Genomic DNA, 13,929 nt, shown 5'->3' with positions numbered 1-13,929 from the left:
GATGTGATATAGTTGTTATTCACAAACTATTTTTCACCAAAGCGATTTTCAAGATATTGAAATGTCATCATGACATTCGTCACGAGTAAGGATGAACTTGGCTAAAGTGAAAGCTTACCAACACATATTTCGAGAAATATATAGGCGAGATAAACTCGGCTGGAAATAGCAAATGTGTATAATTGAAATCTATATACTTATACGACTTTTGTCTCAAGAGTAGGAGATAGAGTAGATAGACTTTTGAGTGATAGATAAGTTCAAGTCTCCACATACCTTTTAGCCGGATGAAGTTCCACTGGTTCCTTGATTAGTTCTTCATCTTCTTAAGATAATCGTCGTGGAGTCTGGAGCTCAACTACACTTACCTATCCTAGTCCGAGACTTAGATATAAGTAGACTAGGAATCAAGACATATAGTTTTGACAACTAAATTTGACAAACAAGCTTGAGATAGCGACGCTTGCGAGTTCGATCGAGCAGTGCTCTAACACCAAACATTTTCAAAACTAAACCTAGTTAAAGTGTAATCCAGACAGATCCAACTTATTTTGTCAAAAGCTTTTTCTAAATCAACTTTCACCACGAAACCTGCTATCTTATCTCTTTCTGTAGCATCTACCAATTCTGAAGCAATTAGAATTCCTTCAGTAATCTTCCTATTATCTACAAATGCACCTTGAAATTCTGAGATGATAGAAGGCAACACCATCTTCAATCTGTCAGCCAGCAATTTAGAGACAATTTTATGGATTCCACCAATAAGACTGATGGGTCTAAAATTATGCATACTAACTGCACCTTCATATTTTGGAATAAGAATTATGTTGGTGCAGTTGAGCCTCCAATCTAGTTTCTTTGTATGCTGAAATTCACCCACAACTGCCATTAATTCTGGTTTAATGATGTCCCAAACTGCCTTAAAAAATTCCATTGTAAATCCATCAGGACCCAGGGATTTGTTGGTCCCAAAACTCTAAATTACCTGTTTAACTTCATCTTCCAAAAATGGTTTCTCTAGCATAATCCTGTGTTGCGCACTTAAACTTGGAAGCTCAATGTTATAAAAATAAGGTTTAGCACTGACTTCTTCTGAAAATAAATTCTCGTGAAAAGCTTTGGCTTCTGTATTGATTAAGTCTTTATCATGGCACATAACATCATTTATTAGAAAAGAGTTAATAGAATTCACCTTGTGATTGTAGTTTGCATTTTGGTAAAAAAAAATTGAGTTTCTTTCACCATCAGCTAACCACTGGCCCTTTGACCTTGCAAACCATTTTCTTGCAAAATTGAGAGAAGTCTTCTTATGGTTAATTCTTGTTGTATCTCTAGCTGCATAATCCTCTTCATCAAGAATATTCATTTCTTCTAAGCTATCATAAACATCAACAAGAGTTTCCAGCTTATCTACCTCAGCTTGTAAAGACCCAAAAGTATCTCTACCTCACTTTTTTTTATAAAGAATTCCAGCTCTTGTATTTTTTTTTTGCCAAAATATAACTAGGACTCCTAGTGAAAGTAAGATTTTCCCATCAGATTTTCATTTGAACTAAGAAGTCTGGATGTGTAAGATAATAATTCTCAAACCTGAAAGGTGGCTTAAAAACATTACCTATATTACAATTCAAAAGAATTTGAGCATGATCTGAAATAGGCCTCTTAAGCCTAAATTGCACCAAAGAAATACATCTCTCTTCCCATTCTGCAGAAAAAACAAATCTAACAAACCTAACCAGAGTTGGTGGATTTTGAGAATTAGTCCATGTATAAAATCCTCCTGACATTGGAATGTCAATTAGATTGTTTTTGTTGATGAATTTCTGGAAAAAAATTCCATTTCTTCTACAGCCTCCTGTGCGATTCCTTTCAGATTGATGAAGAATGGCATCCAATCACCACCAATCAGCCATGGATCAGTAAAAAGAATACGAATATCCTGCAATTCTTGCCAACATTGATCATAATCAGCCGGATCTGTAGCCCCATAAACAGATGTAAAATTCCATGTAAAATTGTCATTAACATTTCGAAATTTTAAAGAAACAAAAAATGCGCCAATAAGGTTATTTTCCATTTCTAAAACTGCCCTATTACACATGACCAGAATTCCTCCCGAACGTCCTTCTGAAGGAAGATAAATGAAGTCACAACCATTATTGCCCCAAAGACACCTAATCATAGATTCATTAATAACCTCCTTTTTTTGTTTCTTGAATTGTTGCAATTGTTGCATTGTTTTTTCCTCACTGCATTACGAATAGCTGTCGTTTTTAGATCATCCCCCAGTGCTCGAATATTCCAAGATATAATTTTATGATCCATCACAAACAGCACAATCCCGTGACATTACCTTAGAAGATTCTGAGCTAGGAGAAAGATCTAAAAGAAGAATATTTTCATTATCCATACTCACTGTCCCACGAGCTTCCTCTACAACCCAATCTTCATCCGCTGAATCGTCATCGAATTTATCCAAACCATCGAACTGAACAACATCAACTTGGTTACTCATCTCATTGTTCTTCAAATGGACCAACATATTTTTGCATATTTCTCTTGAATCAAGATCTTCACGGTCAATACCCAAATTCTTACTGAAACCTAGTTGGTAATCAACCAAATTGTTGATCTCATCCTCTTGAGAACCAGGAGAGATAGAGTTTGAAATTTTGAACGTGAGTGTCAGTAGCCGTTGGCGCCTAGTATGATTTCTCCAATGACTTATGATAAGAATTCAAAGGTTGTGATGATGATCCGTCAAAATTTGTTTTTGAACTCGAGAATGCATCCATCGGATGCGAGTTTATTGGACCATTCAAATCCGGGTCAAATACCCCACCCGAAAATTTATTGTCCAAAGAACCTGCGAATCTCGATGAAGTATCCAACGTACGACTGAGTTTTGCTATTTCCAAAATATTATGCCCTCACCAAGCTAATAATGGTGGTGGTGTAAGCACTTCAACTCAAGATGCAATAAATGTAAAGATTTTCAAATCACAATGGTTTTAAGACAGAACTTGCCAAGAACTGTGTCTAGGAAAGTTCAATAACATAAATGTAAAGATTTGCAAATCATTTTTTGTCTAATAGATTATTTCATTCAGAATAAAAAAAAAAAAAGTTTAATAAGACACGAACTTGCATTCAACGCGACCTTACCTGTATAAGTTTTAGAAACACAAACACCATCACTATTATCAATCTTTATCAGTCACCAAATGAATCAAGAAACTCCAAAACATGTTCGACAAATCTCAAAATGCATCATCAAACCACACAAAATTTCAGAAGAATCAAAACAACCAACCTATTTGACTCCATGGGATCTATCCCTTGTAAATTTAAATTACATTCAAAAGGGTCTTCTCTTTCGGAAACCATCACCTTCATTCCAAGATCCAAACCCAACCATTACCTTCATTGATCAACTTAAACATTCTCTGTCTATGACATTGACTCATTTCTACCCACTTTCAGGTCGTATGGTCACAAAACAGCAAGACAATCCACCGCTTTATGGAATCTATGTAGACTGCAGCGATGACTCTGTAGGAGCTGACTTCATTCATGCTGCTGCAGATATAACCATGTTGGATATTCTTACCCCAATCGATGTACCCCTAATCGTCCAATCATTTTTTGCTCTTGACGGAGCCATTTGCCATGACGGACACACCGAGCCTTTGCTAGTGGTACAGGCGACGGAGTTACTAGATGGCATTTTTGTGGGCTGCACTTTTAACCATGTTATAGGTGATGGAACTGCTTATTGGAAATTCTTCAATGCGTTTGCAGAAATCTGTCGGAAAATAAGAAAAGCTAGCAAACAAGCAGGTGATCAACAGATTGAGTTTAATATTTCTTGTCCACCTATAATTAGACGCTGGTTTATGGAAGATGACATAGATCCATCCCTCATCAGCCTTCCATTCTCTCACCATAGAGAATTCGTCGTATACCGGTATGAGCGACCTTTTCTCAGGGAAAGAATGTTCCATTTCACTGAAGAATCATTGGCGAAACTCAAAGCTATAGCCAATGAAGAATGTAGCACAAAACACACTCCTCAGATCTCTTCTTTTCAAGCCTTAACTGCTTTTGTATGGAGGTCAATAACACGGTCACGCCATTTAACTTCCAATCAAAAAACAAGCTGCAGGTTAGCAATTGACGATAGGTTGAGATTGAACCCACCTCTCTCTGATAACTACTTTGGCAATTGGATTCAATCAGTTTGTGGGACTACAACTGTTGGTGAGCTGTTAGAGCATGGTATTGGATGGGCAGCATTGATTGTGCACAAGATTATAAAGGAACACACCGATGAGAAGATCCGAGGATCGAGAGAGAAATGGATGAAAAAACCACATATATACCGGACGGGGCCAATTTTTAATGCGCCTATAGTGCATATGGGAAGTTCACCTAGGTTTGACGTTTACGGTTGTGATTTTGGGCTGGGAACACCAGTGGCTGCACGTAGCGGATTCGCTAATAAATCCGATGGGAAGGTTACATCATACCGTGGTCTAACGGGAATCGGGAGCGTGATGCTTGAGATTTGTCTTCCACCAGAATCAATGAGTGCACTTGAATCTGACCAAGAATTTATGGATGCTGTGTCGCCTCATGAAATTCATCTTGCCTATGTTTGATTAGCTTTGGCAGTGCAGTCACTGCTGAGTTCAGTCCAAGTCAACAGGATGATAAAAACAAGCAGCCAGCAATAAATAAATAGAAATTCCCATGAGAATTTATTCACATTATGTCACCGATTACGTTTGATTAGATGTTGAAGTTGTAGTCTTCTGTTGATTTGTTTTTTTTGTTTGTGTTTTGTGATGGAAGATGTTAAACTACTATTTGTATTTTGCTTGTTCATAGAAGTTGAGAACAAAAACTACTTCTGAAACTAACAGCCACCTCTAATAGATTTGTAAAGGTTGTGTAGGAGAAAATAAGAGTTGGTGAAGTTAGTGGTGCCAAGAACCTACCAGGAAAATGGCCTATGTCTACTACATTGGACATTCAAAATAAAAAGAAAATTAGTCAGAAGACGTAACTTGCACTGCATGACCTTTCCTGATTCTTGCATTTTCTATATAAGTTTAGAAGCATAAGCCTCATTTTAATATCCTTCCCTAACAATCAATATACCCTTCTTCAATCTCCACAAATAAATTCATTATTATCTTATCCGAATTAATTTATCAGTCACCAAATGAATCCAGATACTACTGAAGTTGTTCGACAAATCTCAAAATGCACCATCAAATCACACCAAGTCATGGAAGAATCAAAACAACCAACCTATTTGACTCCATATGATCTATCCTTCTTCAATTTTCAGTACATCCAAAAGGGTCTTCTCTTTCGGAAACCTTTACCTTCACCAGAAGATCCAAACCCAACCATAACTTTCATCAATCAACTTAAACAATCTCTATCTATGACATTAACTCATTACTACCCTCTTGCAGGTCGTATGGTGACAAAAAAGCAAGACAATCCACCATTTTATGGAATTTATGTAGACTCCAGCAATGACTCTGTAGGAGCTGAGTTCATTCATGCTGCTGTAGACATAACAATGATGGATATTCTTACCCCAACCGATGTGCCACTAATCGTCCAATCATTTTTTGCTCTTGATGGAGCTATTTGCCATGACGGACACACCGAGCCTTTGTTGGTGGTACAGGTGACAGAGTTATTGGACGGCATTTTTGTGGGATGCACTTTTAACCATGTTGTAGGTGATGGGACTTCTTACTGGAAATTCTTTCATGCATTTGCAGAAATCACTAGGAACCTAAGAAAAGCAGGTATACATGACGGCAGTATTTCTCGTCCACCTATTACTAAACGCTGGTTTATGGAAAATGACATAGATCCAGCCCTCATCAGCCTTCCATTCTCTCACCATAAAGAATTCATCGAAGACCGATATGAACGACCACTTCTCAGGGAAAGAATGTTCCATTTCACTGAAGAATCATTGGCGAAACTCAAAGCTATAGCCAATGAAGAATGTAGCACAAAGAATGTTCAAATCTCTTCTTTTCAAGCCTTATGTGCTCTTGTATGGAGGTCAATAACACGGACACGCCATTTTAATTCTGATAGAATAACAAGCTGCAGGCTACCAATTGATGATAGGTTGAGATTGAACCCACCTCTTTCTGGAAACTACTTTGGTAATTGCGTTCAATCAGTTTCTGGGACTACAACTGTTGGGGAGCTAGTGCAGCATGGTAATGGATGGGCGGCATTGCTTTTGCACGAGGCTATAAAGGAACATACCGATGAGAAGATCCGAGGATTGAGAGAGGAGTGGATGAAGAAACCACGTATAAACCAGACTAGGCCGATTTTTGATCCGGCTAATGTAATGATGGGAAGTTCACCTAGATTTGACGCTTATGGTTGTGATTTTGGGTTGGGAACGGCAGTGGCTGCACGTTGCGGATTTAATAATAAATTTGACGGGAAGGTGACATCACACCGTGGTCTAACAGGGATAGGAAGCGTGCTGCTCGAGGTTTGTCTTCCACCTGAATCAATGAGTGCACTTGAATCTGATGAAGAATTCATGGGCGCTGTATCTCCTCATGAAATTCATTGGCAACACCTTCCATGTGTTTGATTAGCTTAGGTAGTGGTGCCACTGGGTTTCAGTCAAAGGCACCTGGATGAATAAAAACAAACAGAAATAAAGAAATAGAAATTCGAATGAGCATCATTCGCATTATGTAAGCGAGTACGTTTTCATTAAGATTTTTAGCTTTTGAAGTTACTTTCTGTGATTTGTGTTTTAAATTTTGTAATCGAAGAAGTTAAACAGGCATCACCAACCAACCACCATAGACTGGGTATTGTGTTTTCATTGTTTAATTGATCAAAGACTTATTGCCAGAATAGTATGCCGTCAGAAAAGTTCACATGTTTGTACATGACAAAATGGGACAATGGAGCAATGTATACAAGTAATCCCAGGTTACTTGCATAGTCTGGAGAGAGACCAATAGGTATTTAATGAATGAAAGGATGCATACAAAAAGTAAAATGCTAACTAGGCTAATCAAAGTTGCAGTACATTCATACCATACGTATTAAAGCTAGCTAGCTAAAACATTTTTTACATCACCGGAACAATGATAAGAAAAGAATTATATCCCTTCAAATTTATAATCATCCAAAAGAAGCCGTTTAATGATAAGAAATACAATCGGAAAAGACATGTCAGGAAACAGTTTTGATTATTTGACTGGTATCTTGACTGCAATAAATTCGAGCAACCCATACGAAATGTGGTTAAAACTAAAGGGGGCTGTAATAGCTTTGCAACCAATGTTGGGTCCAATTTCCAACCAACGGAAAGGAAATTGGTCCAGACTCCACTCTCCAGAGTGACAATGAGATAAACCGTAAATAGCATTTTCAAGATTTTCATAGTTCCAAATATACAAGAGTCTAACTTCTCTTTCCCAGTACTCTCCCACGACTATATGTTTTAAGCAAGACTTCAAAATGAGAACTAAAACTAGTTCTAAAACCTTCCTAAAGCAAAGCCCCTCTTCTGAATATTTACAAGCAACACTGTGGAGCTTATTTCACAGTGGTAGGCAATTGACAAAAGAACTGTCCCTGCTACAAGAAAACAAAAGAACAAAACAGCTCACCTTTGATTTTTACAATACTTCCCTGATGACATTAGAGTCCTTGAGAATCTGCTAGCCATCTCACCAACTTACCAATCTCATTTTCGCTCTCCGTTGCTGGTTCACCAAAATTTCGCATCCCCAAACCAGAATAACAGTCATCTCTGATAGAAATGTGAAGGTTGGTGATCCAACCAAGAAATCTTTTGGCACAGGAAAAAAGTACAACTACGGTCACTCAGGCTACCCAAGTAAACCGATAAACAGTTGAGTTTACTGTTTGCGATAACCCAAGCGAGGGGACTATCCATCTTGCAAAAATGTAGGGGAAACAGAGAGACAGTAACAGATTCCTAATGAATGGGATCATTATTTCCTGCAGCATCCAAAGCCCCGGAAGCTTCAGGAAATCATTATCTCTTATCCTCTCAAATTTTACCCGCCAGCTTTCATCCACCAGAACAATCCTATGGTTCAGCAAAACCTGTAAAACGCAAACCAGACATACAAATACTAGGAGATAACAGTTCTTTAGCACAGCTCAAGTAACATAAAGGGAAACCAAATTCTGCAACCAGTGAAAACTTCTTTTAATTGGTATTCTTACACTTTGTGTGTATACATGTAGGCAAACTCTAGAGTATCATGCTCGAGATACGTATAAGAAAGTAAGGAGAGATCAATTCGGCATCACATTTTAGCTTGACCCTACGTGCACCTCTATCTTAATAGGGTCCATCACTAAACGCTATTGAAAAGTGACCTACAGTAAAGAGTTACAGCACATACCAGTGTCCTCCACAGCTTAAAGAAGAAGAACCCCACTGCCAAATCCTGACATAAGAGTAATACAGGGGCTTCAACCACCAATGCTTGAATTGACACCATGACCGAAAGCTCAAATAAAAGCCCAATTAACACTGGAATAACAATGATCTGAAACCAAAAGACTAAGCATCAACATTAGACTCAGATCCTAACTAGGAACGCTAAGGAAGAAACAAAAAATAGCTATTGCATCAATCCATACCCAAAGTGATAATAGAACACATTTCTCAACGATAAAACGTAACAACTTGCAGATATCGCTGAACTGTACATGTGTTTTCCCTGGTTTAAAGTGCTCGACGAAGAATCTTGCTCCCGTAAGAGAAGTCCAGATGGAAAAATTTCGAACAAAGAAGACGTAGAGATCTAAGGAAAGAAGTTGGAAGTTTATTATTAATAAGAGAATTCACTTAAAAAGCATGGAATTGAGAAGAAAGTACAATGTCTACAAGAACATTACTGTTGCACTTGACGCCATGAGTTATTGAGTGATAAGAAATAGAACTGAACAATACACGTCTTAGTGGTAGGAATACGATTATCAAAGATGAACTGAGGAGAAGCAGCGGTATCCACACCAGAATGACCAACAATACAACACGAAGTACAAAAGTATACCTGCAAATAGTCAAGAGATCCAGTAAAAATATTAGCTTAAATTTGATGCAGAACACAAGATACAAGACCAGGTACATGAAAATATCTCATTCACACCAAATTTGACATTTCTAAAGCAATTACTGAACGCGCTAGATGTTTCTCTATAAATATCTTTTGAAAGAACGTATTCCACTCGTCAATATGATAAAAGCTAAAAATTTCTTCTGCTACTCAAACCCATATAAACAAAGACTACATAAATGAGATTACTTACCCATCATTATTATTTTTGTTTGGATCTTGAGCAGCAATGAGTCTGTCCTGCTTCCTTTCCTCTTTCACATTCTGCTGCCAACCAATGTCCTCAGGTCTGGAACACAAGAAATCACTTAAGCCAAGAACACAGCAAACAGAAGTAACCCATTGATAGAGTACAGCACCAATTGTTTCCCGCAGTTCAATTGCATAAGGTAAGCATACTTGGAGCAGAAGCATGACTACAGGAATCTCGGTCAATGGGTCAGATAAACTGCAATTTGGAACAAACCTGGGTTAATGTTACCTGTCATAGCAAACAGAAACGAAGAGTAGGAAATGTGGCTCACAAGTAGTAGGTTTAGGTGGCAGCTTACGAATTATGCAGAGGGAAGATAGTTGGTGCCAATCGCATGGCTAGTGTGACTAGTAAATATACTAGAAATACTATGAAAGTGCCAACAACAGCAACGAAGAATAGAAGTTGACTAGCTTTCACTTGCACATCGTTGGCAACTACATACAAAATGTTGTAGATTGGATCTGCTAAATCCTGAAGAAAGTGTAGAACTTCTTTACGCAAAACCTGAACAAGTAGTTAAAGGCAATAATATATCATCACAAAACACTACCAAAAGAAACTGGTCATTACACAATAACGATGTCAATTTTATCAAATAGGCTAAAGAATAATACCCTTTGAAGAAGACTAGTAGAAATGCGTATTTGGAACATGTATGTGATTCCTATCGCCCAATGCAGTGAAGAACTTAATAAAGGGAATTTTGAAAAGAATTCTACCCTATCTGAAATTGACTTCCCAAACATCCGAATGGTACATATATCCAGAAACCAACCATATATCAAAGGAAGAACCCCAAGATGAATTATCAGAAAGAATGGATAAACCATCCTTGTCAGGAATTTCCTCAGATAGTAATGTATCTTTGATGCAACAGTTCTAATAGGGATATCAAAGCCAGCGCAGACCAAGGGCAGAACGACCATATATCCAGTAGCAAGAGTAATAACATCATATACACATGAGCTTCGGTACACTAAAAGTGGCTGGCCAACGCTGCTTGAGGCTTCTCCTTGTCCAATACTGTTTGCTGTCAAGCTTTCAGCAACCACTCCTACAGCACATGAAAGCAGGCCATCATTCTGAATTCCGGCAGATAAATTTGTAACGGCATTCTTTAGTGAGTTATTTTCCATTTGGAGAGCTGACTTTGTAAATGTCATGAATATCGACGAAGCTCCATAGCAAAACCAGGAAAGACAATGCAGTATAATTCGTTCAAACGAGAACGGCACGAATATCAGCTTCCAAAAGGTAATCAGAAACTGCAAAAGAGACCGAGAATATAACTTCAGAGTTCTAATGTGTTAACTCTTTAAACCAGCAATAGTTTGAGATTATTGAAGTATTTCTTCTCTGTAATTACGTGGTCTTAGTCGGATAACAGAATCATTCACATATTATAACTAGATATATCCATTTTTGCATTATACGGCATATGTTTAAGTTATTAGGAAAAAATCATGAACTTATCCAGTAAGAGATAATTACATTATGGTGCAATATTTGTTTATTTTTGTTTAGACACTAGGAAACAACTCACGAGCCTAACCAATTGAATCTAGAATTCTGGTAATACTAACATAAACAGAAGGAATGGAACTTACTCTTTTTATATCCTTGGCAAACTGAACACGTAGAGGAACATCAAATCTGATTTCCAGATTCAAATTAAAGCCACGCAATACCAGTACCGTCGTCACAACTAACAGAGAACCAATTCCATACAACCAGTCCATCATAAGTGTTGAAGGAGACATGACTATGAAAAAATTCGTATACTTCAGAAAGGCTCCTCACAAAATACAAACGACACATCCAAACTACGAGCAAGGGTGCAATAAAGAGTAGGTAAAAAACTGAAACAAAAACCCTCACACAGAAGTGCAGAACATGGCATGCTCCCACACACAAACTCTCCGAGAGGTAGTCTTGTTGGTGTATTCTCAGCATAAACACGATATACAGAAAATTTATGTTTACACACCTGCCAAAACCATAGGACTAATTCAACATAAAAAAGGCAAAATAAAATAAAATAAAATCACATGTTTCATCAAATTTGTTCTAATCAGACTAAAATAAAACCCTAACCAACAAATTGAAACAGAAATAGAGAGAAAGAGTGAACCTCGCATGCAGGAGTGATGCGTTGCTTCATCCATTGGAGGAGACATTTTGGATGAACAAATTTGATACTCCCAGAACAAGCACAAGGATACTGAAGTGGGTTTTCAGAATCACCAGGGATATGACAAATCCTGCAAATCTTCTCCTCTTCTTCTTCATCTTCTTCTTGTCTCTCTTTGATGTTGATAATTTCTCTGGTTTCCAACCCTCTTTCCATTTTCACTCTTTCTTGAGTCTCTCAGTATCCCTCTTCCAACTATCTACTGGTGTGAGAGAGGTTTTTGGTGGAGAAGCTGAAACCCATTTTCGCTGTTTTTCCCACCATTTTCTTGTATTAGCAAGAGCTCGTGCTCGTCTGTACAGCGCTCAGTATCCGGTGATTTGTCTTTTTGTTTTACCTTTTCGGTTGAAATGTCGGTAATGTCAATAAAGAACAAAAATATTACCCCATCTGCCTTTGTATCATCATCTGAATAAAAGAATTTGATTTTCCCAGTATCAGATAGTATCAGTGTCTAGCTGTATCTCTTGGTTCAAATTTCTATGTCTAGCTCTTATTCGCAATTTCGCACAAGCCTAAATGCATATAGTCCAAGTAGCAGATGTTTGACTCCATATGCATATATGGGTATGCATTTTTTCTCGACTACTCTCTATCAATATGCATAATATGCCATCATAAAACACTAAATACGTATACTAGTTGGATCAGTATTAGGATTCCAGTACCATAATACCAAGAGGCAAATGATATCTTCATTTGTTCATTACATTAAAATGTCAAGATGATACTGAATACATTGGCTATATAAATTAGGAAGGAATAATGAAATTGCTGCCTTTTATTAACTTCGGTGGGAATACTGAATACATATATATATAGGCATACATAGTCGGTAATGTGTGTTACAACTTCTTGCCACAAGACCACAGGTGTCCATATTTGATTAAAGCATGATTAAAGTGGATAGAGTTTTTCCACCGAATGTTTATCTTGTATTAGTTGACTAAGTCAACTCCTTTCATTTCTTTAAATGGTGGACAGCCACATCTTCGAATGCCGACTATATATAACACTCCCCTTTTGATGACCACCATTACTTGTTAAAGCTTTACTGGTAAAATTCGATGGGGCAAAATTCGATGGGATAGAATCCATTATTGAAACCGCGAAGCTTCAAGCTGTGCTTTTTTTACACTTGTCAAGAAAAATCACATGCGGTAAAAACTTGAAGCAGATCTTACGTAATCATCTCATGAAACTCGATGGATATACATCTCTTTAGATTATTATCACCGTTCTAAATTGTTATCTCATTAAAAAACTCATCAGGAAAATCCAGAGGAACAAAACCTGATCGTAGGAAAACATGAGTTCTCAGAACAATGATAGACCCGCAGATATTGCCTCGTTAAAACCTTGCCTGGGAAAACCCAAAGGGACAAAAACCAGACGAAGGAAAAAGAGTACAACATGTCGAACTGCGGATATCACTGGACTCACATACCTCATTAAAACCTTGACAAGGAAAACCTAGTGGGACAAAAATTTGACTAAGGAAAAAGAGTACACGGTGTAACGTCCAATATTCCCATATCCATAGTCTTCAATGGCTTTACTCCCCCTAATGAATAGCCTTCTCAGTTGACCATTATGTATGATGATATTGCATAGAGACCACGAACCATCCTTGAATGTCTTCAGTAACTTTCTTTACTTGAGAAACTTGATCCGATTTTACTCTGTGCAATTTCGTAACGATCATCTGATAGTTTCAACCTTTTATTTTCAACTAGATTTTCTGAATCCTCTTCTATTAGCTAGGAAAATGTTTAGCTGCTCTAACAAACCTGTCAAAAATCAAAACTTAAACAGTCAGATTAGTTTTGCTCTGTGGGAGACATCTAACGATCTTTCATGCAAAAGATCAAGCTTAATGGTACCACGAAGATGAAGGAGCTTTCTTCGGACCAATGTCTCGATATTGGTGCTGGGAAGAACCAGACTTGTATGTTTAGTACAAATCCAATATCAGGTATCTATAGCAAAATTTTAGCTAATGTACCATTAGTTTACACATCTTTTGTGTAATACAGACCACAGAGTGATACATCTCCTTGGTTGAGATGTAAGCCGATCAATCTTAAAAATAAGAGATCGAATGATTAGCTTATCTATTTAAATATGTCCAAACCTTTATGGTTGACGAAATTAAAGGATTTCTAGCTACAATGCTCAATCAAATTGAGCCCTTGTTTTACCGAGATTTTCCATCTCGAACTCCTGCTTTAAGCATTTTTGTGCTTTGGAAAATTCTTCAGGATTTCCAATCAAATAGATGTTGTATATTTCAAATCTAGTAAATG

At 37.4% G+C, this 13,929-nt stretch overlaps 4 protein-coding genes across 4 annotated transcripts; 2 read left to right on the top strand and 2 right to left on the bottom strand.

The window, feature by feature from the left end:
• Positions 1–487: 487 nt before the first annotated feature.
• Positions 488–1,366, bottom strand: LOC113291420. The gene is made up of 3 exons (XM_026540956.1): positions 1,243–1,366; positions 986–1,140; positions 488–919 (listed from the first exon to the last, which is right to left on the bottom strand). Exons 1-3 carry the CDS (start codon positions 1,364–1,366, stop codon positions 488–490), a joined length of 711 nt encoding a protein of 236 aa, XP_026396741.1.
• A 1,813-nt stretch (positions 1,367–3,179) lies between these two features.
• LOC113289113 (uncharacterized acetyltransferase At3g50280-like) lies at positions 3,180–4,828 on the top strand. The gene has a single exon (XM_026538291.1). It carries the CDS (start codon positions 3,225–3,227, stop codon positions 4,659–4,661), a length of 1,437 nt encoding a protein of 478 aa, XP_026394076.1. The 5' UTR covers positions 3,180–3,224; the 3' UTR covers positions 4,662–4,828.
• Positions 4,829–4,973: 145 nt separating this feature from the next.
• LOC113289114 (uncharacterized acetyltransferase At3g50280-like) lies at positions 4,974–6,864 on the top strand. The gene has a single exon (XM_026538292.1). It carries the CDS (start codon positions 5,228–5,230, stop codon positions 6,650–6,652), a length of 1,425 nt encoding a protein of 474 aa, XP_026394077.1. The 5' UTR covers positions 4,974–5,227; the 3' UTR covers positions 6,653–6,864.
• A 573-nt stretch (positions 6,865–7,437) lies between these two features.
• Positions 7,438–11,938, bottom strand: LOC113289111 (probable E3 ubiquitin ligase SUD1). Its single transcript, XM_026538290.1, has 9 exons — positions 11,564–11,938; positions 11,040–11,137; positions 10,047–10,697; positions 9,728–9,936; positions 9,370–9,624; positions 8,956–9,113; positions 8,698–8,861; positions 8,457–8,603; positions 7,438–8,151 (listed from the first exon to the last, which is right to left on the bottom strand). The coding sequence occupies exons 1-9, from the start codon at positions 11,607–11,609 to the stop codon at positions 7,906–7,908; spliced, it is 1,974 nt and encodes a 657-aa protein (XP_026394075.1). The 5' UTR covers positions 11,610–11,938; the 3' UTR covers positions 7,438–7,905.
• Positions 11,939–13,929: the final 1,991 nt, after the last annotated feature.

The sequence above is a fragment of the Papaver somniferum genome, chromosome 6 (assembly GCF_003573695.1).
Source record: "Papaver somniferum cultivar HN1 chromosome 6, ASM357369v1, whole genome shotgun sequence".
Classification (NCBI taxonomy): domain Eukaryota; kingdom Viridiplantae; phylum Streptophyta; class Magnoliopsida; order Ranunculales; family Papaveraceae; genus Papaver; species Papaver somniferum.
This window is presented reverse-complemented; position numbering and strand designations above follow the sequence as displayed.